This window comes from Mus caroli, unplaced genomic scaffold (assembly GCF_978045245.1).
Source record: "Mus caroli unplaced genomic scaffold, Mus_caroli_1 scaffold_8, whole genome shotgun sequence".
Taxonomy (NCBI): domain Eukaryota; kingdom Metazoa; phylum Chordata; class Mammalia; order Rodentia; family Muridae; genus Mus; species Mus caroli.
The window spans coordinates 37,009,005-37,035,836 of record NW_028227263.1 but is presented as its reverse complement, the minus strand read 5'-3'; the positions used below and the strand labels follow the sequence as shown (position 1 = coordinate 37,035,836).

The 26,832-nt window shown below is 40.6% G+C and overlaps 1 protein-coding gene across 3 annotated transcripts in view; it reads right to left on the bottom strand.

The window, feature by feature from the left end:
- Nucleotides 1-231: 231 nt before the first annotated feature.
- The window catches only part of Ric3 (RIC3 acetylcholine receptor chaperone), a 43,833-nt gene continuing 17,232 nt past the window's right edge, over nt 232-26,832 (bottom strand). Inside the window, exons 2-6 of one of the 3 annotated variants that reach the window (XM_021166883.3) lie at nt 20,896-21,122; nt 19,841-19,913; nt 17,437-17,530; nt 11,610-11,752; nt 232-2,468 (exon numbers count right to left, since the gene is read on the bottom strand). In XM_021166883.3, the coding sequence (XP_021022542.1) occupies nt 2,029-2,468; nt 11,610-11,752; nt 17,437-17,530; nt 19,841-19,913; nt 20,896-21,122 (977 nt within the window). In that variant the 3' untranslated portion in view covers nt 232-2,028. Of the gene's footprint in view, nt 2,469-11,609; nt 11,756-17,436; nt 17,531-19,774; nt 19,914-20,895; nt 21,123-26,832 lie in introns of those variants that run through there. The other 2 variants (XM_021166882.3, XM_029479568.2) reach the window with 2 other exon arrangements.

Here is a 26,832-nt window from a genome sequence, read left to right as displayed (position 1 = left end):
GAACCATGAAGGATTGGTCCTTTTGGCAGGAATTGTTTCCATAGATAATCCCCAATGACAGAGTTGGCGCTAAACCTGATTATCCATCTATACACCAACCACACTGTTCTTGCTAACCTACTTTTTCTGCCTAAATGTCCTTCCTCTTCTTGCCATGTTCTTAGCTTGCCACAAGGTGTCTCTGAGATTTTTTTGGTACTTTGGCAAAAACATTCTTTTTCTTCTGTGCTCCTACAGTTTAGGGTCCACTCTATAATTAATAAAACAGCTACCACATGATATGTTGTTATGCATGAGCTAACAACATAAGCATGCTGCCCTATGTGCATTGACTACCTCATCTGCAGCTTACAGCCCTGTAAGACCTGTGTTTTTACTACCCTCACACTTTATAGATGCCCAACCAGGCTTGGAATGCTTAAGGAGCCAATCCAGAATTCCACAGTCTGAATTGCAGGGAAATCTGTCTGAAGAATTCACAATCTCTAGCCTTCCTATGGTCCATAGTGCATCTGTTAGATTCGCACATTAAACTGAAATTCTTAAAGGTACAAATTCAGTCTTCTTAGTTGGGGCATTGGGCTATGCACAGACACTTAGTACTTAGCACAGGGCAGCTGTCCAACAAATGAATGAGAAGGAAACAAGTTCTTATCTAATAACAGAATTATATCCTATGAACAAAATTAGAACCAGTGATAGGGGGCTATCTTAAATCAACTTCTCATGGTGGACGCCAGAACCATCCAGAAAACAATCTGCTCAAACAAGATTATCTACGTTGTTTTTTACACTTAGTTATGTCAAGACCATCTTCAGTACATGTTCAACTACATTCTGCACAATTTTAATCAAACATTCTACACAGGGATTGGTACAGTGCAGCGTTTGTGTTTTTCTAGTCCCGTTAACATGTAAAGCTTTCTAGTAGCTGACAGTGTCTTAGTGTGGTCTCAGACCTGATGACAGCCAGGGCAGTACGCTCCTGAGTGGTGCAAGCTATCTTCTGGCATCACAGACACGCCAGGTACAATAGAACTCTAAAGACTACCCAGCTTCACAGAATTCCTTACATTTTGAGTCTCCCATTTCATGACTCGGAATGTTGTTGGAGATGCACAGCCTTTCAGCTTTCAATTCATGTAACTGAACTGACACACCCTTGTTAGAATTCTCAGGGTTTCCTGGCTACCTGAGCTCCTCATGGAAGGACCACCATACTTAAGCAGTCCTGTAGCTTCAACAGCCTCAAGCTTCAGCTCTGTGGGACACAAATTGATGCCTCAAATTCCCTCTAGCCACAGAAGACATTCAAAGTTACATCTATATTTGGCAGTTCTGTTCAACAGAATGAAGACAAAGGAAGCTAGGGATCGAGGGAATATACAAGCAAAATGGTCTCCAAATAGGCCTGTGAGTTCATGGCCTGCTGCTCTGGAGGAGTCAGGGCATCTTAGAAGGCTGTGAGGAGAGACTGCAGCTCAATCAGATATCTTGCTGTGCTCTGGGCCCCTAGGCTCAGAATTGAGCATGCTCTTCTCAGGGACCACTAACCAGCTGAAGGCCTGAAGAATAAGGCATTTGGGAATCTAAAATCTTCATTCTTAAAACTTAAGTCCTCAATATCAGCTAACCCAGTTCTCATTCACAGTCATCCTATCCTAACAAATCCATTCAATAAATCATTCACAGGTAAATCATCTGTTGCTCCTATGAGGAGGGGTCAGACGTTTGCCTAGGTGGTACCACCTGCAAGCACAAACAACCAAATACAATTACTGAATGGATTAGTGTCTCTGATAGGGAAGCGCAAGAATTGGAAGGTGATTCTGTCCCGTGTTCACACTACTGGCTACTTTACAAAGTGACAGGTGTGCAAGCACCAGGAAGGATTAACTGTATCCATGGTAGTGGCCCAAGAGCTATGGTATTGAACACAGAGGATGCAGAGGGCACAATGCCATGGATGAAATTGAGGAAAGGTGCCATGGGAACAGAATAATGGATACTTTCCCAAGCAGGCTGCTTTCACTCAAAACCCTGGGGGTTGCGCTTCCTCAACATGCCAGCCATGTGTGCATTATCAGTGCTCACTCCCAGCACTTCATATGTAAAGTCCTGGGGCAAGTTTTCCTTGGTGGCTTCCTCTTGCTCACTGTAGCCATCTGCACTGAAACCAGCATTCTCTGCCAAGACAGCAGGATCCTCCTCTTCATGAACACAGCAGGAGCACGATTCTGGTTTGGGATCACACGGGGCAACAGAATTATCTTTCTGGGCTCCAGGGTCAGTGGGCAAATGATCCCAGCTCAAACGCTCTGATCCTTCCTCTTCTACCTCTCCCATTTGTTCCGCAATTTCTTCAGCAGAGGGCTCTTTTAGGTCAGGGTAATCCACCAGGATTGTTTCTTGCCTACGCTTGATACCATCCGAAAGGTCATATATTGGATAAGTCTCTTCTGGGTAACCTAGAGAGGAAAGTAGCACAAAGTCTTAAAAAGAGCATCTTTGAAAATAAATAGTGTCAGGATCAGAGAGGATTCTCTGGCAGCAGCCATCCTATCCTAACAAATCCATTCAATAAATCTCTAAGATGGTCCTAATAGTCCTCAAGTTTCACTTGAACAAATTCTGAGCAGTCTGGCTGACTGTCTCAGTGCTCTGTGAAATACAACCCAGGGCAGAGGAAAATCCTTTGTAAGTAAGGTGCTTGGGGTAGAGGTAAGTCTCACCCCTCATGTTTCTGCAGCATTGATGAAGATTATGCAAACAGCATGAGCCTTCAGCGCTACAGATGGAGAGGGCTTAGCTTAAGGCTAGTATTTACAATTTCTATTTGGAACCAGTTCCAAATCTTCTGGTGGGGGTGGGGCTGGTGCTGGGAAAAGGAATGCTAAGCTCTTTGAAAAATAAACCAAGGTACTTTCTACTTATCAAAACAACCAAAATAGTCTGTAACTGTCAGAAGCTGGGGCAAGTTAGCAAGACATGACCAAGACCCCACAAGGCAAGAACTGCATTTTTAGAGACAGAACTTCCAATGTTGGCATCTTCATTTTGACAAAATGCAACAAAAGGAAAAAACAACAAACAGGTAAGCAAAATGAGTAACACTGCACCAAACCTCGGCTATGATAATGAGAAAGAGGCTGTGCTGCCAAGTAAGGAATGAAATGAACTAAGTCTGTGTGTGCCAGGCCACGCCGGAGCAGCAGATGGACCATGTGGGAGCTCATATGGCAGTGCTGGCAGTGCAGTGCTTACTACACAGTGGAAAACTGCAGAACTCAAATCCATTTGCACATCGATGATAACTGCATATTCAGCTCCAACAGACACCACTTTTGCCCATCAATTGTGAAAAACAGCAACCTTTTGGTACATGTGAGGTATCTAGAGACATTTTTACAACAGTATTATACAAATATTCAAATTTATAAAAGTATTACAACATTTATAAAAGTATTAAAACACTGCAGTTTTTTAGGAGGGTGGTATAGCCTTTATTTTGTTATATTTTTCCTACTAGTTTTAATTACAAACAAGTTTTAGAAGAACACACAATTCACCCAAAATCCTACCACTGGAAATTTGTTTACCTCTGGCTTTTAAAATCATGTGCATAGTATTCCCTGCTTTTTTTAAATAAAGAAGGATTATGTTGTTTAATAAAGAAAGAATATGTAATGTACTGTTGTCCTATACGTATGTATCATTGGCATTTCTCTGTGACGTGCAACCAATGTGATTTGCCATTCTTATGTAAGGCACCCGAGCAGCTTCCTTCTGACGTCTCCATTGCAAACTATGTGGTGGTGAGGAGCTCTGTATAAACCCAGACTATCTACTCCAATTCCTCAAGAATTCCTCCATATTCTTCTAGAAATATGGAGAGTAGGCCAAGGAGAACAGTCATTTTAAAAGATTTTGTATCCTCACCAAATTACTCTGCAGGAGAGTCATATAGTATTTCAGTTCTCCCAGTGATATAAAAACTCCCTCTTACCAAACCCTTACCATCACTGGCATGAGTATCATAATTTTGACTATACAGCCTTCACTCCCAGGATAGCTGTGGACAGAGTGTTAGGTAAAACAAGAGTGCAGCTACCACTAAGGTTTGAGTGTCCCTATCCAAAACCCTTGTTGAAGTTCAATTCTCAAAGTTGTATGTTAATGGTATTTTGAGGGCAGGTCTTTAGGAGGGGATTAAATCAGAAGGTAGTTTTCACATGATAGCATTCATGTCTTTGTAAGAAGAAAAATTGAAGGCATCAATCTTGCTCTGTCTGGCCATGTGACCTTGGCCATACAATGACCCAACAAGAAGTCTCTCACCAGATGCCAAGTGGATACCGACACCATGTTCTTAGACTCCCAGAACATCAGCTAAATAAACCTCTATGCTTTATGAGTGACCTCATCTGGTATTCAGTTATAGCAACAGAAAAATGGACAGTGATAATTACCCAAGGCCTTCACAACCTCATGGCAGGGGCTTGCTACTTAGATCTCAACCACTGACTTCTCAAGAGAAGTCCATTTACTTGCCTTCACTCTATATGAAGATCAAAGCTTACCTTTGCATTTTGATGATTACCTGCTTTGGTGTCAGAGGGAAAGCAATTAGATTCTAGTTCTGGGCCCAATCTAGCTGACCCAGGATTCAGTCATCCTGGCCTCCATGGCCCAAGGCATCAGGCCAAGATGGCACAAAGTCCCAGGGCAGCCCTATGACCCTCGTTATGCCTACACCTAGCAATCTCTATATCAGCCCCACAGAAACAGGATACAGGCCTACCCAGCAACAAATGAGGTATAGATTCCAGACCAACCCTGAAACAGGAAACCCAGCCACAGCATCTATGTCTGTCCAGAATCAAGGTACATCTAGAATCAGAAACCAAGTTGTTAAATGTAAACACAGGATCCAGACTTATCTATTGATGGTGCAGACCTGAAGCTAATTTCCACAGTCTGGTGGAGTCAGGACCCATGCTCACTTCAGAAGATGTGAGTACTAGACAATACATAGCACCAAGCTTCTAGATCACCTCTGGATCCCATAGTCCCAGGACCTAAAGAAACACCCACAAGACTTTCTAACGCAGAATAGGTCCTCAGACTGCCCTAGCACTAGGCCAGACCTTTTAGACTCATGTTTCCAGACCCATTTCAATACTTAGCCTCTGCAGACTCGGTTTTATAGCTCATTCCATCTCTAGGTCATCCCCCGGAGGATCCAAGCTTTAAACAAGCCGCATAAAGATACAAACAAAACAACCACAAAATCTAACCATAAAGAAAGACTGAAAGAGAGGAAAAGAACAACGAATCTACAAAAGAACCAGATTTTTTAAAACTACCAAAATAATAGTCAGAGGCTAGTGAGATGGCTCCATAGGGTAAAAGCACTTACCTTACCACCAAGCCTAACAACATGGGGGTCCATCCCCAGGACCAACTCAGTGGAAGGACAGAACCAACTTTGACAGGGTGTCTGACTTCCACATGCACACTGTGGTGTACACCCACATGCATATGAACACACATACAAATACAAACATAAATAAATGTAGTAAAATATTAAATGACACTAGTAAGTCCTAACCTACCAATTGTTACATTGAATATAAATGAGTTAAATTCTCTAATCAACATAATAATGAAGAGATTTTAAAAATAAAAAGGCCCAGCTCTATGCTAGCTATGAGACATTCATTGCATCTCTAAGGGCATAGAGTGAAGAAGAAAGAAATAGAAGATACCCCATATAAATTGAAAACTCAAAAACAATATTGATATGTGAGTAAAACTAATGTTAAATCGAAAACTATCACTAATGACCCACCTGAATTCTGAAGTAGCTCATGTCAAATGATTTTACTTAATACTCTAAAATATCTTTAAGAAATATAAGCAAACAACAAAGAGTCATTGCTTCTAGGAAAAACACAGCAATTCAAAACACGAGAACCAAACTAAGCAAATTATACAGAAGCCACTAATAAAATAGTCAACACAGGAAATAGGATTTGACATGATAATTTATCCCTATTCAAGAGGATATGAAGCAAACAGAAAACAGAATTACTGTAAACAGAAAGGCATGATCACAAGATGAAAAATTCATACCCATGAATAAAGGTCACAAGATCAAGATCAGTGTGCCCGAAAATCAAATCCATATATTAGAAGTTCACATTAAAGAATTCTGTAACAAGATATAAATGACAAAGAAATATAAAATTATGAGAAATTGTGGAGGTTGATCAGTGTACTTGATTTTTAATTACTAGACCATGAAATCAAAGAAAGATACGTGTTAAAGCATTAATAAAAAGGGATGAAAGGAAACATCTACTCACTGAAGGAAGGTTCACAAACTGCTGGGCAAAAGTAGTATAAAAACACACGCATGTTTACACAGACAGAGCCAATGGCTGTGACTGAATTCAGATTTTTAAATATAAGATGAAAATAAATTCCAGGCTACCTACTGAGAAAAGGGATCAGACCAAACAATATTCATTATTTTCAATCAAATGAAAAGTACAGAATGAAGAAGGATTTTCAGATTTTTTTTTAATGTGTGAGTGTTCTTCCTGCACATATGGCTGTGTGTCATGCACATGCCTAGTGCTCAAAGAAGCTAAAAGGATTCCTTAAAACTGGAGTTACAGGTGGTTGTGAGTAACCATGTGGGCTCTGGAGAGGGAACCCAGGTACTCTGGAAGAGCAATCAATGCTCTTACCCACTGAGTTGGGTCTCTAGCACCGGGTTTTCAGATTTTTAAGGAAAGGTGTGGTTGTAAATATTCTAGCAAGATGAAAACTCCATATACATATCTAAGTATTCTGAATTTATGGTACTTTATATAGAGTAAAAATGCTTTAAATGAACGTGTCATTTCTACATCACTTCAATGAAATGCCTGAGATAATTAGCTCAGAAGAGAAAGGTTTACTGTGACTGAAGAGTCTAGAGAGTCCAGCTCAAGATTGGGCAGCCCATTGCTTTAGGCCTCTGGCAAGAGCAGCACCTTACAATAGAAGCAAGTGTCAGAGCCAACTTGCTTACAAAGGCCAGAAAGTAAAGAGAAAGTGATTGGGGTGCCACACAAAGTCACCCCTGAGGGTACCCACAAAAAGAGATAAGGATCTTACTTGAGGCCCTACTTCTTTTTGTTGTTGTTTGTTTGTTTGTTTTTCAAGACAGGGTTTCTGTTGTTTGGTTGTTTATTTGTTTTTCAAGACAGGGTTTCTCTGTATAGCCCTGGCTGTCCTGGAACTCACTTTGTAGATCAGGCTGGCCTCGAACTCAAAAATCCGCCTGCCTCTGCCTCCCGAGTGCTGGGATTAAAGGCGTGCGCCACCACTGCCCAGCTCCTACTTTTTTTCTTTTGTGACAGTGTCTGACTATGTAATCCTCTTGCCTGGAATTTGCTATATAGACCAGGCTGGCCTGGAACTCACCTGGATCCATCCACCTGCCTTTGCCTCTGATCAGGTTAAAGGTGTGCTGTTCTACACCCAGCTATCTTATTCTAATTTTGATTTAGAGAAAAATAATGTTGAACATGCTTTATTGTGCATATTTGCAATCTGTACATCCTCTTTTCTGAAATGTCTGTTTATATCTTCTGCAAATGTTCAAGTCCTACAAAACAAACGGTACACAGTAATTCCAAGGAAGGGAAAGGGGGCTGACTGAGCTCCTTGAGTTAATAGAAAACAGACACAAGAGTTCAGAGAAAGAAGGGAAGTTAGAATTTGCTGAGATCTACAGTTTCTGCGGGTACTCTAATGAGTACTGAAATGAGAAAGAACAAGATGTATGAACATCCTAAAAGCGGTTGTGTTCTACTATCCAGGGAAGGCTTGTGATTCACTGGGTGCAAACTGGCCTTCCTAGGGCTAAGTCAGCCCTTGAGTCTACTCCAGAGCCAACCTAACAATGAGAACAAAACACAGGGTCTTTGAAAAGATCAAAATGATAAGCCTCTGTGTAGAATATTAAGAAAAGGAGCTAGAGGAAGGAAAGATTATTAGCATCAGGACAGAAAATTGCACACTCCCCTGTGTCACAGGCATTGAGTAGGTAGGGAAGATTACGAGCAACTTTTTTCTAACAACATTTGAATGAAATTTTTAAAACTACCTTCAAAGCACATTTAAGAAAGTATTAAAGAAATTGAATTTATTTTTGTAATTCTACACAAACACGTGTGCATGCATGCACGTATGCACGGGTGTGCACATGTACAGTCCAGAAAACAAAAATCCCCCAGGTTGCCACTAATAAACTCCACTAATAATTACAGATTAACAGCAATTCTACACAACTCTTCTGGAACAGTCTGAAATCCCAGTGCATTTTATGAGTCTGTGACCAACATTACTCTAAAATAAAGTCCAAACTCACCATAGGATAAAAGGAAATTACTAGTAAGAAGCCTTTATAAACACAAACATTAAAAGATAATCCTTCACAAACAAATTCAGAGACCCACAACCAGATATTACACAGAGAGTCCTTGGGACACACAGCTCTAAATCGAATGCCTTTATCAAATCCCTTCTCCTAAAGCTGAGGGAATCTTAAGGAAGAAGAGGCAAAAAAAAAAAGTATAAGAGCCAGAGACGATAGATGGAGGATATTAGGAGAACAAGAGCCTCAGAATCAACTTAGCAAGGCTCCTATGAGCTCACAGACCCTGAAACAGCAAGCACAGCCAGCATGGGTCTGTACCAGATCCTCTGCATATACAATGGCTTCCACTTTAGTATTTTTATAGGACTCCTGTGTGTGAACGAATGGGTCTCTCATTATTGTGCCTTGTCTTGGGGCTCTTTTCCTTCTGCTGGCTTGCCTCGTGCAACTTTAATGTGATGGTTTTTATTTTATCTCCTATGTTGTTGTGTTACATTTTTGTTGTTATCTCTTAGACACCTGTTTTTTGTAATGAGAGACAGAAATGGAGTGGAAGTGAATGGGAAGGGAGGTGTGGAGGAATTGGGAGGAGTAGAGGGAAAGGAAAGTGTGATCAGAACATATTGTATGAAAAAAGAGTATCTTTAATAAAGGGGAAAATCCTTTGCAAATTGAGTCTAGTTACATATTATCATGACATATCAAGTAGGCTTTAACCTAGAAAGTAGGTTTTAACACATGAATATTTTCTATATTATAACAACAACAACAACAACAACACACACACACACACACACACAAAACAAATGTAAGGCTCTTTTTCTTTAATTGTTACATGTATGTGTTAGGACCTAGGTAAAATGTTAAGGCCTAGGTAACAGTTACATAGATAGCCTACCATTATAAGGAAACTTTCTCTTATGTTTCTGCTGTTACTAGGAAACTTTCTAATGCCAAGATTAATTACATATTATGTTATGTTCTGTGTCCTTTGGAACCAATCATGATAGAAGCCAGTAGAACTGCTTTGTATAAGTTACCTACAATAAGCTTAGACCTGAACCAACTACCTAACTGCACCTATATATAAGCTTTCATGGTATTTACCTTTCTAAGTTACCCCTGGGATGAACCCATCCTGGTGGACAAGTTAGGACATGAGTATTAGGCAAGGCAAGTCCCCTGCTACAGTTGAATACCCCAACCAATGGGAGCAGGACAAATGTACAACAAAGACACGCGCCTAAGGAAATCCTCTATTCCTAAATCCTGACTGGTGAAGTAACTTGGCACAGATATTTGTGGATTTGGAGCCTTAAAACCCTATAGGATCTTAGCTCTGGGTCATGGTTAAGTTCCCAAATCTGGACCATGGCCCTGGTCAACTAGTCCTGGGGCACATGCTCTATAAACTATCCCTGTCTGACTGAGATTGCAGTTCATGTGGTTTGTGAGGCAATTCCTAGACCCCAACATGTGTATTCCTAAATATATAAATACAACCTGCTTGATCGTATGCTACATATATGGTGTGTGTGTGTGTGTGTGTGTGTGTGTGTGTGTGTGTATGTATGTGTGTGTGTTTTCAGGGCTCACCTGAAACCATTCCATTTGGTACTGAACTTAGATTGGAGCTCATCCACCATGTGCAAACTCTAGGTTTCACACCATGGAACATACACACACACACACACACACACACACACACACACACACACACAGAGTCAATTGATTTGTAACCATTATGCTAAAGTTATTAATTAAATCAAATTAATGGAGAGTGACACAGAATTAAGATATGCAAAAGCAAATTTAAGTCCTAATGCCTTACAATCTATAAAGATTAACTCAAGGAAGGAGTTGGAAGGAGGAAAGGGAAGAAATAAAATGATGCAATTATATTTTAATTTCAAACAATTTTTTTAAAAAAATTCTCAAAATAAGCCTGAATGTAAACACTAAATCCATATAACTTCTAGATGAAAACATCTGGATTAGGCAAAGATATCTTAAAGAGATCAGACAAAAATGTGATTCAACAGAAAAATGACAAGTATGACTTTATAAAAATTTAACACTGCTCTTAGAAAGATGCTATTGAGCAAATAAACAGGTAAGTTGAGGGTATAAGAAAATACATGTAAAATGCCTAAGTGGTAAAGTACTTGTATCCAAGATGCATGAAAATTCCTGCTGCTGTGCACAGGTGAGGCACACATACACTGCCAATACCAGGGAGGCTGAGCCACAGGGTGGTGAGTCAGGCTAGCTTGGGTGCTATACAGTGAGAATCAGGCCAGCCAGGGCCACTGTATCACAAAACCTCCTCTCTCTCTCAAACAAAAAGACCATCCTGCACAATTAATAAATATGTTGTACCTTAATAAAAATACAGTGAACCCAATATTCAAAAATGATGATTTGAACAGACTCTTCAACAAAGATATACAGTTTGCAAATAGCACATGAAAAAAATGTTTAGGCATCGTAGTCACTGGGGAAATGCAAATTTGAGTTATGATTGCAATACCACTGCAAACTCATTAGAATGACTAACATTTACAAAGATAGTACAATAGCAAGGATATGGTAAAACTGACTCTCACAAGCTTCTAGTGGAAACATACAGCCACTTTAAAGTGTTTAATAAATTTAAACATGCACCCACTATAAAACCTGAAATCCCACCCCTAAACATTTACCAAAAGAGAAGCACAGTATGTCCAAAAAAGCCTTTCATGCAAACTACAATAGTTTGGATCCTACAGTTCAAAGCTAGAAAGAGCCCAATGTTAATCAACTATTGAGTAGATTAACAAATTGTGGTATATTTATATAATCCTACCCAGCAATATCAGAAAGAACTTGTGCTACAATCTCAACACCACACATGAATCTCAAAAGCATTCCTCTAAATAGAAGACAGCTATCACAGTGCATCTGCAATACAATCCATTTATACACAAAAAGCCAAACTAAGGTGCTGCCAGAGGCAGAAGGTAAGACTTCCTAGGGTGATGAAATTGTCCTATTCTGACACTATAGTGTGATTATCACTGCACATTTGCCAAACTTTTCCAACTGCACATTTAAATTAGGTAAACATTATTTATTTTTAAGAAAACTAGCAAGATCTCCTTTCTGGGTGACAGCTAACAAGGAAGGGGCATTTTACCTTCCCAGTCCTCCATGTACGGGGCTTCCTCAGCTTCCTTCTCTGGAGATGTGTCGATGAACTTGCCTTCTTTCATGACCCTGGTGATTTCTCGGAGCTGATGCAGTAATCGTTTCTCCTGGTCAGAAGTCACAGCCTGTGCTCTACTGAGAAACAGACAATCCAGCTATTTAGTGGTCAGCACCCCTAGATAAAGGAGAAACTTCACCATGATCTGTTCGAACCATCAAAGAAAAGGTCTAACAACAGGTGATTTCTAGATGTCATGGCTGTAACCAGAGATGTTAGTTCAATGTTGTGATTTTATAAACGGGGAATCTAATCTCCAGAATATTTCAATCAAGTAGCTGCTTGAGGTTCCAAGATGAATCAACATGGAAACAAGATCCCAGTAGTTTGACCCTCATGCCTCAGCAGCCCGATCCCCAGTCTCCTGCAATTTCCCTGCAGCTCTTACATTTATTCCCTTCACTATGAGACACTTTCTCTGAAGCAAGACGTCAACGAAAAATATTCTAGGCCATTAGACTCAACCAAGGAAAATACTAGACTGGAACCACAGGGCTTTTTCCATTTGTACAGTCTGAAATTTCAGAGGTAGATAATTCACAACACTCAGCCAAGTAAATCAGAGCTGGGGAACTGAGATCCACAAACTGAAATCTACACACAGTTATTGGTGCCTTTTCTTTTTCCTCTTCTCCTTTCTTTTGGAATTCCTACTAAGCAAATACTACCAATGAGCCCATAGCCCACCACAGTACACAATTTCCACAGTTTAGAAACCTCAGACTACCAACAGAGCTATGGTTCTGGGCAAATACCGGCAAGCACAGTGTGGGACTTGAGGATAGCCACACAGCCGAGAGGAACACATTGCATCTCACAGAAAGGCAGCGTCCTGGACAGAAACAGAAACCATCTAGTGGAGGATTTAAGAGAACTACTCTTTATTTCCTTATACCCCAAAACATCCCTCGGCAGTGCCTCACGCACCAGTAATGGAGGTGCCCTCCACTCTACTCAGTGCAGGTGTTTCCTGTGTCCCTCTCTGTGTTCAGACTAACAAAGTTCACCTAACAGGAAAAGCAGGTTTCTCCTTCAAACATTAAGACTGTAAAAAAAAAAAAACAAAAAAAAAAAACAAAAACAACAACAACAACAAAAAAACCTGCCCAGTTATCCAACTTCCTCTAATGAAAATGACCCATTCTCTGGGAGAATTCAGGGACAGAATAGGACAACCTGCCTGCTTCCACAAAGCTTGGGCCAGCAGTTTTTACAAACCATTTTGTAACTGTACACAGAGTGTGCTGATGCTAAATGAAACAAAACTGAGCTTCTGCTTCCTAACCCAGGGAAAAGTGGAAGCCCTTAACTACAATAGCCAGGCTTGGAGAAGCATCAACAGACAAAATTTCAAACTAAAACATCCTTTTAACTTGGAAAAAGTGTGTCTGCGCTGCCCATTAAACACAGAGGGCAGGATCCATATTAGTGCATCTTCAGAAGTTACTACAATGAATGTTTCTATGGATTTCTCTCTGTCAGGGCAGTCACGTACACGCATGGCAACATGGCCACAGCCTCGTCATCTGTAATGCCTCTGTGTCCATCTGCCTGGTTTTCATTTCCTCACCTTCTGCTTTCATCTACCTCTCTGAAATGTGGCCTCCACTATATCGTTTTCCAAAACTTATAAAAATCATCATGACTGTTCTACTCCTGAGTATCTTCTAGTTTGTTCCTTTTGATTTCTCATACTATAGTGCATCCTTCTGAATTTCCTGTTTTAGCCACAGACACAGCTGCCTTCCTCCCACTTCTGCAATCATTTCTTTTAGTTCTGACCGTGCCCATTTTCTCTGCTCACTAAAGTCTGGCCATCATGAAGGCACAATCTTTGGAGTCCTGTGTCTCCATTCTTGTAGTCATGCTCCAAGGAGGCTATCTGAGTATCACAGGTTAAGCTATGACCCTAAATGGAAGTTGTCCTAACCTTGTCCTTCATCTTTACTTTTTACCCAGATGTCCATGCTGCCCAATTATTTCCTCAGCAGTTCTACTTGTGACTTTGTTGTCACATTAAATTTCAAATTAATCTTAAATTCAATCCCTCAAAACCAAGCTCCACCTGGCCAAGAATCATGAGAAGCCACATGAACAAGCTGAGCTGGATAATAAATAGGTCGTATACGGCACATTCCAAATGCTAGAAAAATAAAAGATCACAGGTGGAAAATAACGGCATCTGATTTTTAACCAAAGGAAGTAAGTAGCAAGTCCAAATTCAAGAGCTAAATACAGAGAGAATAAACAGAAAGGCAAGAGCAAGGCTAACAACACAACACAGTGGCCTCAATGACGTGGTGATCTCATCTTTCCCTGCAACAACACCCAGTCCTTTATTCTGCTCCCAAGGCCCACATTTCCAGTTGCTGTTATATATTAGATGTGGGTATTCTGATAGCATCTCAACCATATTCAAAGTTCAGTCCCTGTTTGCTCTCTCAAAATCCTTATCTTCTTTCTCTTCTGTGTTTTATCTTAGTTAATGCTGGAATCTCCTAGGAAGTACTATACATCTCTAGGCATCTCTGTATCCTTTTCCTTCCATGTCCTTATTTAGCTAGTTTTCCTTTGTGGGTACAGTCTCTCTTCTGCTCATACTATAGCTTAGGGTAGTCAAGTGGCAATCTTCCTATTCCATCTTCCTGACTGATGTGATTGGTTCATTGATAGCTGCATGATCCAAGCTGGACCAACTGTACTTTCTTACCAACCGGATCTTGAGTAATTAAGTCCTGAAGTGGGATGATAATTCATCCTGGAGCAGTCCCTTTGCTCCTGCTCCCTAAACACTGAGAGATACTAAGAGCCACTATGATTGCCTCTTTTCCTAAAAGCTGGAGGTTCAAAACTTGGATATCTTGAGATACCTTATATTTTCCTAAGTTGAAATCTCTAATAACTAGTACTGGTTTGCTTCCAATAACTACAAATTCCCATAATCTGTGCCCCTCTTTTATATTTTCACTGCCTATCACTCTGTTTCTTTTGGTTGGTTCTGTTTTTAACAACATTTGTCCACACAACCTGGCTGGCTTAGAGCACCCTGAATAGATGGCTGGCTGGAACCCTGCCACCTTCCTGCTGCCACCGTCAAGTGTCCACCACAGTAGCACTTCCCATTGCCTTTTGCTGGAATATTCTCAGTAGGCTTCTGGCATATGTCTGCTATATTCTAACAAGAAAACATGACATTTTTTTCTGAAAACCTTCACAAAAACAATAAATTCCAAATGCAGTCCATCATTCAGATACAGGTCTTAGTTGCCTTGTTGTCTCCCATTTACCCACCTCTCTAGCCATTCATCCTATCCTGACTGTAAACACTACACCAGCTCCCAACAGAATGCTACTCCAAGCACTTGCCTTCTTCTCTCACCATTACTGTCTCCTTCTGAAACATTCTTTTTCTGAACTCTGCCTGAAGAAACTGTTCTATCTTGTAGAGCTTATTTAAGATCTTCCCTTTCAGACCTTAAGATCCCACTCACACCTACAGAGATATCCAGGTTGTAATCCCTAGAATCCATAAACTTACCTCTAAGGGGACTATGATTGTAGGTGGACTTGAGGTTTCTAAAATCAGCTGACAATATAATGGGAGGTTATCCTGGATTATCTGAGAATATACAATGTAGTTACAAGTATTCTTAAAAGTGGGGAAAGGAAGCAGTAGAAGTCAAAGAGATATGATTTGAATAGGTCTCAATCCAATATTGATATCTTTGAAGATAAAGGAAGGGGCCATAAGCCAAGGAGTGTGGGCAACTTCTAGAACTTCTAGACTGTGAAAGGGCCTTGCAAAGGGAATCCTGCCAACACCAACAATTCTCACTCAATACAGGGCCACTAACCCAAGAACTCAAGCATAACTCTGCATTATTGAAGCTACTAGATTTGAGTTTATTTGCTATAGCAGTATACTTTATGCTCTCAAGTAGAGTTACTCATAGAGTAACCAATACCTGTCATTAACAACCATACAAGGCTGTGCAGAACAAATGAAGAGAGATTCCAAAGAAGACACCATTGTTGCTGAAGACCCTGCTTTAAAATACTAATTATTTCAGGGTGTGCAGATATCATCAGTGCTCCAGCAGGAGGACTAAGACTGAACAGTGACAATTCTGTCCTCTCAAAGGTTGCAGGACATCAGGGAAGACATGCTTTGATGGGCAGTATCACCCAATATGCCCAGAAGATTCAGGTAAGGACTCTCAGAGAAAATGATGCTCTTGTTGAAAGCAAAAAGTCAAATGAGTGTGTGGTGGAGGTAGGAGGGAGGTCGATGCCTCAGCAAAGGAAAATAAATTTGCAAGTTCCTAGATGAAAAAGTGCACAGATGCTTTAAAAAAAAAAGAGTTGTTGTGTGGGTTGGGCATACAAGAGAGCACACAAGAAACATCTGCAAGCTCAGGCTACTCAGAACCAGGCTCCTTGTTAATCTGCTTCCTTAGGCTGCACCATGTTTCTAGCAGGTAATTCACAAGACATACCACTCCAAAAGGAAATCTTGCTAATTTTCAAGGCAGAAATTAGAACATTTCACCTTAGTCCCTTAACCTGTGTATTTGAGTTTGATATTGTGTTTTCTATCAGACATAACTTGGAGGACACTGAATGTGTGTGGAGCTACATGTACATGCGAAAGATGTCTAAAATACATCTACTGGTCATATCAGGAGTCATTTCTATGTTTCTATTCACACACAAACAGGGGACTACAATTTGAGGATGTCTTCTTATATACAACAAAGGATGGACAAATTAGATGTCATCAAGCAAAAGGCGAGGAGGCACAGAGCACAAACAGTTGAAAGATGGCAAACAGAAGGGGGCACCGCCTATTCCTGTATCAAAGACTCCATAGTTGCTCATGAACATAATATACTGCATGTGATTTTATGGCCCACTGTAAAGTTTTCCCTCCTCCCTGTAAGAGGACTCAGCTGAGGCAGACTCTGCCTTACTACTCAGTACCACATTCTGGTGTTCCTTTCCTGGCTTTTTTAGGTTCCTCAGTTTTCTTAGTTGTTCCAGTTTTCATAACCCTACCTTTTCAGATCCTTGGCCAGTATGGCAGAGTAGAAGTGTACCTTCCTAAAGGATTAATTTGGCCCTTGACACCTACTTTGCATGTTGAATTCTGCACTAGGAGAACACAAAACACAAATGCCTGCTGTGATAACAGTTGCTTTTTTAGATTTTTTTAAATGTGTATGAGTGTTTGCCTGGATGTATGTCTGTGCACCACATGTATGAAGTACCCACAGAGGCAAAAAGAGAGCAATGGATCTTCTCCCCTAGAATTGGTGTTAGAGACAACTGTGAGCTGCCATGTAAGTGCTAAAAATTGAGCCCAGGACCTCAGGAAGAGCAAGTGCTCTTAACCACCGAGTCATCTCTTCAGGCCCTTGCTTTTTTTTCTTATTTGATATCAGAAAATACAATGTTCAATAACCAGACTTTCCTTAAAATTTATATTAGACAACTAGAAGATCCTTCTTAAAACTAGGTTATTTGGCCCAACAAGATTTATAAATTTCACAAACTCTTACAATAATTTGTACAACACTTAATATTTAAAAACAAGTTTCTCAATGATATGAAAATGAAATGTTAATTGAGAAAGGATACATATATTGTGCCTAAGCTGACAATTATATAAGATAAAAACATGTGGTCTTTACATCAACAGCCAAAGTATAGAAAATCTATAAATATGAAATTGTCTGAGTCCTATTTGATGAAAACTTACCTCTCACCATTAGGTCCAACTCTGTTGATTAATTTTTCCATGGCTTCTTCTGTCTCTTTTAGTTTTTCTTGTAGTTGAACAAGCTCAAAGTTGGCTGAAAAAACAAGCGTCAGTCTAAGAACCATCATGGGCAACTCCCTAAGCCCTTTCCAGAAAAGGCTAGCTGAAATGGTCTGTGGGAATCCAGGCTTGTTCAGAGACTCAAGAGGACAGGGATTCTCTGACTAATACAGAGGTCTGGCCAGCAGGCACAACAGGATACACATTCATTTAGGCCTATATAAATTAGGTATATAAATGGCCTAGATTTCATACCTCTCTGTGTAGTCCTGGCCATCCTGGAACTCACTCTGTAGGCCAGGTTGGCCTTGAACACAAAGGTTTGCTTGCCTCTGCCGCCAAGTAGTGGGATTAAAAGCATATGCCACCACTGCCTGGGTGTAAAACTCCTTTTAATTCAATTAATACCTGTGAAGTGGGTACAAACTGCACTGTGTGGTGCCAAGGTTATTATTATTTTGCATGATTCATAATAAAATAAAAAACTGACTCACTGGTACTGCTATTGCTATAAACAGAAGTCCATTTGGCCATTTGAATTACTTCTGTTTCTATCTGTCTCTGACAAGAGGAAGGTCTTAACAATTTTTGTTTTTTATTTTATTTATTATTGGTGTTTTGCTTATTTTGTGGTGTGTGTGTGTGTTTAGGTTAGAGGACAACTTTCAGGAGTCAGTTCTGGCCTTCCACTGTATGGAGGCAGGGTATCTCTTGTTTCTCCTATACTTCACACTCTGTGTTAGCTGGTCTGCAAGCTTCTAGATGATTCTCCTGACTGTCTCAATGTCATCAAAAAATGCTGGAATTACAGAAGCATGCTATAACATCTTACCTTTTTAAATGGGTTCTAGGGACCAAACTCAGTAAGCACTTCCACCCACTGAGTCCTCCTATCAGTTCAAGATTTCCTTCTATGATTTTTGTAAATTACTGATATATGTCATCATTACTAACTACCTCATAATGAGACATAGCAGTTTTCTTCAAAGAGTCCTTGACTATTTAAGATTTCCAAAAAGGCTGTGAAATATGAGGATTTAATACAACAAAAAACCCAAAAGTCATTTAAAAGGAGATACTGCTTAGGGCAGCTGCTTCTATGCCTCATCCCCAGGGCATTCTATCAATGCCTTTCTTTTAAAAACTTATAATAAGAAAAATACTTTATAATTTTAAAATTAAAAAAAAATAAAAGCAAACAAGAAACCTTTGATGGGTGAAGTGATACAGATCTTCAATTCCAGCACTCAGGAGGCAGAGGCAGGCAGACCTTTGTGAGTTTGTACTACACAGCAAGACCACTACAAGCTCAGGAGTCCATGTTTGCATAAGTTTTACTCAAGCCATCCAGACATGATTCCCAAAATTCTTTTCACAAATCCCTTCTTTCTAGGTAATGGCTTCTTACAAGTTATTTTTCTCTGTGTATGAAGTTTATGTGTATGTGACCCAAGCAAGTTAGTGTGCAGGTGTATACAAGAAGATGACAAGCAGCATCTCCCCCCCCCACCCCACCCCGACTCCCTTATTCCTTTGAAATAGGGTCTCATAATAAACCAGACAGTCACCATGTTGGCTAGGCTGACTGGCCAGGGAATCTAAGGACTGTCAGTGTCTGCTCACCAGCACTGGAGTTGCAGGCCTGCACAGCCATCCCTGGCTTTTTACATGAGTGTTGAAGATTCTAACTTAGGTCTTCATGCTTGCTTAGCAAGTGTTTCACCCCGGGTGTGGTGGTGCACGCCTTTAATCCCAGCACTCGGGAGGCAGAGGCAGGAGGATTTCTGAGTTTGAGGCCAGCCTGGTCTACAAAGTGAGTTCCAGGACAGCCAGGGCTCTACAGAGAAACCCTGTCTCGAAAAAAACAAAACAAAACAACAACAAAAAAAAAGCAAGTGCTTTACCCCACAGCTTACTTCTCCTAGCATCATGCTAATCTATATATTCTTAGAACAAAGGACTATGGCAGCACAGAGTAATGTGGCTGGGCACTATTTGACAGCACGTTTAAAGACTCCAGAGTGTCAAGAGCTAATAGTGGAATGTGACAAAGATGTAATTTCTCCCTGAATTTTCCTCTGTGAAATAAACATATTTGCTCCAAATATTTTGCAGTCTGTAAGTGAAAAGTAACTAAGCCAAATGTTGACTGTTAATCTCCTAATCTGTACCAAAGTGAACTAGCAGCCTCTTGCTAAAGCACAAGCAGCATTCATTTGCCCTTTCCGGTCCAACACCCATACACAACATTTGAGAAACGCTTTTGGGACATACTCACAGACTCTTCCCTGGTTGTACCCGACTCCGGCTCACTACCACTGAAGACAGGGGACAGAGCACTTACTAATCTTCCTGTGGGCGTTTCCAGGTGGGGCAGTGGAGCAGTTCCGATCCTCTGCAGTTTTCCCCTTTGAAAGCTGAGGATGAAGGAGGCACAGCACATCAACAGCAGCTCAGAACCTCAAAGTCACGGAACCCTCACGTTAAATGAAAAAACAAAAAAAGCTGGGAGACAAAAATTAAGTCAGAAATCAACCAAGTATCAACATTAGAGAAATGTCTTTTTAAAGCCACTGAAAGGGTCAAGAAGGTAAAAATGATTGAAGCAAAGATCAAATCACAAGGAAAACAAAGTCCTGTCAGTCGCCTACTATACCCATGCTCACCCAGTGGCAGCTGACACAGCACCTGGGGGACATTCTTATCTCCACTCAGACTGCCTGTAGAACTCCTGGGTGAGAAGAAACTAAACTCCCTTCACTTTGCTAAGGCATGAGTGTAAGGTGAGGCTTCTATACCTCAACATACAGAACAACCCTGTAACTTACAAACCCTGCATCGAAGTGGAACTTATTTGGGGGTCTCCCTTCAAAGACCCAGCAAGACTTCCCACAATCGGGAAACGTAGGTCTTAGAGTCTGGACAGGACAGAATTACAGAGATGACACCAGGCCCAGTATCTCACACCCTGGCACCTCACAGTGGCTACTTGGAAACCTTGGTGCCCATCCTATGAACAAGCTGCTTCTTAGAGCATCTTAATGGTCTCTCAGCTTGCAAAGATGCCTAGTCTTTTGGGTTTTTTTTTTTGTTTTGTTTTGGTTTTTTTTTTTTTTGAATTATAGTGCTGACTGGATTATGAACTAGAAGATCCAAGCTCAAATCCTGGACTTGCATTTTAGTTTTAAACCTATCCTAAGATTTCTCTCTGTAAAACTGAGATGATGACGGTCCTAACAAGTTCACAAGGAGACAGTGAGTCTTTCAAAGAAATGATGGATTTGAAAGGGCTGCATGACCCTTGCAGGGGTTTACCAGAGACAATGATTTTATTACAATAACACTAGATTTTCACTGACATACATATATAAGATATACATATAGGATAATTTCACTTACCTTAAACAAAATGTACAGTATGTACAAAAAGATCCCAAAGCCATAGATTGGAATGATCTGTCCCATCAGTCCTCTTCCACTACCCCCTCCTGCAGCACCTCCACCTGCTCCCTTGGCCTTCGCAAAGGCCTCTGCAAGGTGAGACCTCTGGAAACGAGCCCCTGGTGTCTGACCATCTGAGGGTGCCGAGTGGTGATGCATCATAGGTGGAAATCGGCCCAATTTTCCTGAGAAAATTAATTAATTGGTTTTATCTCTTCTGTTTTAAATATGCATTGAAGTTCAAATAATAGAATCTACTTAAACATGCTTAAGAAAACAAACAGAAATTTGATTAGAAAGATAGGTGTTTCATACAGATGCAAAGCATGTTGTGATAAACTCTATTTGTTCACTAAACCCATTTTCTTTTCCTTCTGGATCCATAGCTAAACTACATTTCCCAGCCTCCTGTAGAATTAAATGTGGCCCTGTAACAGAGTTCCAGGCAAAGGAACTTGTCCTATAAAGCTTCCCATAGGCTCAACTACATGATCATTTTCCTTCTGTAGGATGGATTCTAATGTCCAGGGAGACCTTGAAAGTCATATGTTGGAAATGGCAGAGCCTCCATTAGCCTTGGTTCCTAAGTAACTGTGGCACAGGCCTCCACTGCTGCTACCCTGATAACTTGGAACCATCTGGTCCTGTTTGTGTAAGCAAGAAACAAGCTTCTATTGTATGGGGGCCATTATATACGTTGGAGTCTATCTGTTACAGTGGTTAGCCACCCCTATCTAATACAAAAGGAAATGTAATGTCCTCAGGAGAGAACGGAACCAGAAACTGGAAAGCCATCAGGATTCAGGCTGGCTACTTTCACATTCCAACTCCAACTCTCTCCTCTCTATGGGACCATAACCTTTTCCCTTTGTTTCATTGCTCACATCTTCATTCTCCTTCTTCAGATAACTCCTCTAATTTCTTCATGCCTATAGTAGAAGACAGTCATTCCAAACCTCTCAATTTGCAACTCCTTCAAGAAAATAGCTAAGACTGGCCCTGATTCCAAATTCCTTGGAGGAAGATTGAGTACACAGCTTGGGGAGGAGGCAAGCATCCCTTTTTGAATTAGCTACAGCTGAGCCCCAGGATTCATAGAGCAGAAACAGGGTCAAAGGCCTAACCTTGGAAGAACTGAGAGAAGAGGAGGTTTATCATCCACTGTTTTGCATTTTAAAACTTGAACAACCAAGAGTCAATACAACAAGTACAATGGGAGACAACATCTTGAAAGGGCCATAGGTAAAAGGGTGCTTGAAAAGACAGTGGGGAGAACACTCTAAATAATAATTTCTCCTCCTCCTCTTCCTCCTCTTCCTCCTCCTCATCTTCCTCCTCCTCTCCTCCTCCTCTTCTTTCTCCTCCCTCTCCTCCTTCTCCTCCTCCTTTCTTCTTCCTCCTCCATGTATGTATGTATGTATGTATGTATGTATGTATGTATGTATACTCTGTTTGTTCATCTGCATGCAGAAAATGCTGGGAATGGAACTCAGAATCTCTGAGAGAGCAGCCAGTGCTCTTAACTACTGAGCCATCTCTAATAGGGGTAACACACTAAAATATAGAACATCAGAGAACAAAAAGACCTTAAAGAAATTCTAAAAGTACAAATTTGCTGGATTTGACTTCAACAAAATTAAGGGTTGCCATTCAATATAGAAGACCATGAACAGAATCAGGAAGAATGAAATCGAGGAGAAAATTCTAACATGTAAAACTGATAAAGGGCTACATATCTGTAAAATACAAGAGTCTGCCACTTAATGACATCAGGTAAAATTCACAGCAAAAGGAACCAAAGACACGAGGAAGGAACTTACAGAAGGGAAAGCTTAAGTGGCTGCCAACACACAGAATGATGAAACTCAAAGTACAACACTTACTGGTTGGTGGTGAGTTATCAGTACTAATGGGTATGCAAACTACGGCAGTGACCAAATGCTCAATTAGTGAGATAGGACTTTCTACCCAATAGGATGGTGGAAAGTGCAAAAGTGGGCCAAGATATGGGAAGGCAAGAATTTGTGTTCACTGAGGTAAGATTATGCAAACACACAGCCACCCTGCTAAGCGGCTTGCCTGTCCTCTGAGATACTATACAAAGGCTGGATGATCCATTAGTCCCTCTCTGCTAGGTAAATTTGAGAGAAGTTGTCATATAGGTGTTGTTATAGGTTATTGTTGTCATATAGGTGTTGCTATAGATGTCATATAGTCATTATATAGGTGGGATGACTTACACACTACAGATCTGAGATGATGTAGCAATATACGTCAAGCAACTGAGCTCCATAACTGGAAATGAAAAACTGAAATGGAATTGATGTATTTTATACAGACTTTATGTTTTTAGAAACTATATTATAAGAGTGTCTACAGACAGACATGGTAGCACATATCTATCAATCCAGTACTGAGAAGATGAGGCAGAGGATTGTGGGTAAGGCTGGCCCGGGCAACATAGCGAGATCCTGTCTCAAAAGTGGGAAAGGGAACTGAGGATATGCAATAGCGCATAGATAAACAGCTGGTCTGCCATACCCAAAGCTCTAGAGTAAGTCCCCAGCACTGAAACAAGCTAACAGAGACAAGATAGAACGCTAGAGCAAAGAAAGGGGACAAGAAGGCAGAGGATGCCTCAGAGCCTCCCAATCTGCTTTGCCTTTCTTGCTGGCTGAAAGTCAGGAATTTTCGCTGAACTATAAAACCACTGTGAAGATGATCTGCATAGAAAAAATATTTACTCTTCTGAGAGATTTCTCAAATAAGAGTGTTATTAAATAAGCTAACGAGCCATGCATGGTCATAGATCCCTTTACTTCTAGCACTAGAAAGGTGAAGGCAGGAGGAGCGGGAATTCAAAGCCATACTTGGGTAAATAACTGGCTTGGGTTACAGGAGTTACAGTCTCAAAAACAAACAAGAAAGCAAAAATAAAATAGGGTGACAGAAAGAGAGACAGTGATAGACAGACAGACAGACAGACAGACAGACAGAACTGATGACCATGCTTAAGTCCCAGATTTTAAATTTAACTTTATCCCTGTTCCTTTCTCATCTCTGAACTGCATTTTTCTGAGAAAATCTTACAAGCAGGTTTGTGGAACACCTTTAAAAACACATGCCTCAACCCTTACTGTGCAGTAAGAACGGTGTTGACCTTGTTTTTTTTTTTTTTTTTCTATGCCTTCATCTTAAAAGCACTCTTTTCTTATCTGTAAATATGTACCACTTACCTAATAAGACACCTTTGAATAAAAAATCCCTTAAAGTCAAAAAAGTCAGGGTGAGGGATGTCGTTCATTTGGCAAAGCAGCTGTCTAGCATGCATGAGGCTCCAAGGCAGGTCCCCAGCACTAGTCCCCCCAAGTATACCAAAATACTCTTGCTTAATCTTTAAAACTTGGGTATCAATAGCATCATTTGAATAATGTAACTTCAAAGCCACAAAACAACACACCACACAGGCACACAGAGCTAAGGCACTTAAATGTGACTATCTGAAGAAGCCCACCTACACACTGGGCTTATGCATCTTTTCTTAGTAGACTCCCTTTTGCTTTATAAGATCCTGCCTACACCCAGTGAGAGTATATATGAGGGGAGCTTCTCAGACTAAACACCCAACCCCAGCAACGCTGCATTGCCATTTCTTGCTATGAATGATAGTATGATGTAAGCTGGGCATACATATAATTACTTTGCATTTCTTTCAAGGAAATACAAAAGTATAAAGGCTTAAAATAAAGACATCAGAAAAGGTACACATAACCCAAGAAGGGGAAGGACATGCGGCTTGAGGATCCGTAGGTAAAGTGTTTGCTTTGCAAGCTTGAGGGCTGGAGTTTGGTCCCCAAAACCTGTATTTAAAAGCCAGGCATAGTGATATGCATTTGTAATCCTAGTGATAGGGAAATAGAGACAGGAGGATCCCTGGAACTTGATGACCAGACAGCTAAGCCCACTTGGCATGTTATAGTCAAGTATCTTATCTCAGAGAGAAGGAAGGAGGGATAGATAGATAGATAGAGCCCAAGGAAAGACAGCTGAGGCTTCCAATCCCTTCCAAATATGTATCCACACGCATGTGCACACACACTTGAAAAACAGACCATGAAGTTCTATGAACTGAGAGCTATCTTTAAATGGACTCTGTCCTTAGGTAGAAGGAAGGTAAACAAGGGGGTTAGATCATTAGCTACAGGGCATGGAAGCTGCCTTCTGCCTTGTATCCTTTCTTACTGATGCTCCTTTTCAGTAATCTCCCTTTCCCTCTCAATACTGACTTTGGATGCCGTGGAAGCTATGGGGCAAACCCTTCACCTCCAGAGTGGGTCAACCCAAGAATGGTGCCTTCACTTGTAATTTCAACATCTGAGAGGCCAAGGCAGAAAGACTGCCATGAGTTTGAGGGCAGCATGGATACCATAGTGAGTTCAACCTGGGCTATAAAGTGAGACTGTCTCAAAGCATGAGGAAAAACTGAAATTATACAAGTAAGAGTGCATCAGTGTGCTGGTTAGAGTAAAATGTCTCCCACAGGCTCGTAGAGTTGAATGCTTAGTTACCAGGCAGTGGGACTCATAGGATTAGAAGGATTGGGAGCTGTGGCCTTGTTGAAGGAACTGTGTCACTAGAGGGTATGCTTTGAGGTTTTAAAAACCCATGCCAGGCCTTTTCTCCCTTTCTGCTGTCTACAGATCTGAGATGTAGTTTTCAGCTGCTTCTCTAACACCATGTCTGCCAGCATGCCACCATGCTTCCTGTCATGGTGATAATGGACTAAGCTTCTGAAACTGTAAGTAAGCCACAGTTAGATGCCTTCTTTCATAAGACTTGCCATGGTTGTGGTATCTCTTCACAGCACTAGAACACTGACTAAGACAGCAAAGGAAACACAACTTTGAGCAAAGAAATGACCAAGTCACCAGCTCTTGATGTGGGTGCCGATGACTATCTCGCTTACATTGTTAAGACTCATATTAACTGATGGTTGTTGGCTTCAAGATCATTAGGCAATGTCCCCCACATCCAGACAGGGTTTCTCTGTGTAGCCCTGACAGCCCTGGAACTCACTCTGTAGACAAGGCTGGCCTCGAACTCAGAGATTCACTTGCCTCTGCCTCCTGGGTGTTGTGCCACCACTGCCCAGCTATGCAAATTTTAAAAAAATACCTAGCCACTGAGATTAGCCCCCCAGAACCCATGGCAAAGATGTAAGGAGATAACTGACACCACATAGTTTTCCTCTGGCCTTTCATACTTGCTATGGCATAAGAGACCCATCTCCCAGCTCTCTTGCTTGCTCTTTCTGTTTCTCTATCTCTGTCTCTATCCCTGTCTCCGTCTCTATCTCTGCACCCTCTCTGTCTCTCTCTGTCTCATGTGCATACATATACTACTAAGTTTAAAATGATATCAAATGATCTTAAATGTTTCCATTTACCTCTTGTCCCAATAATTTTATGAACTTTGTCTGTTCCTTAAAGGTTTGAAAAATATTTTGTTTTACTAGGTTCTAGCACTTTTAATAAATTATAGTTCTTGGTTAATTTTAATTTCTTATATTTAAAAAATATCAGTTTTATAAATATTCTTCCTTAGAATATTATATACATTTCATCAAAACACATAAAAGTAGCTCAAAGGTTATGCAAATTTTCTCTACATTTTTTCAAATTATTTCATTACTAATTCTGGGTATTTACATTGTCTTTAGCTTCCCCAGGGTTTTCTATCAAAAAAACAAAACAAAACAAAAAAAAAAAACCCAGCTCTTGTACATATTTGCTACATCTTTAACTCTGATTTTTAGCTTTCAGGATTTTTGTCTTTCTTAGACCTACTGTACATACATAACTTCTACCAATTTTATTTACTTATTTTTATTCTTTC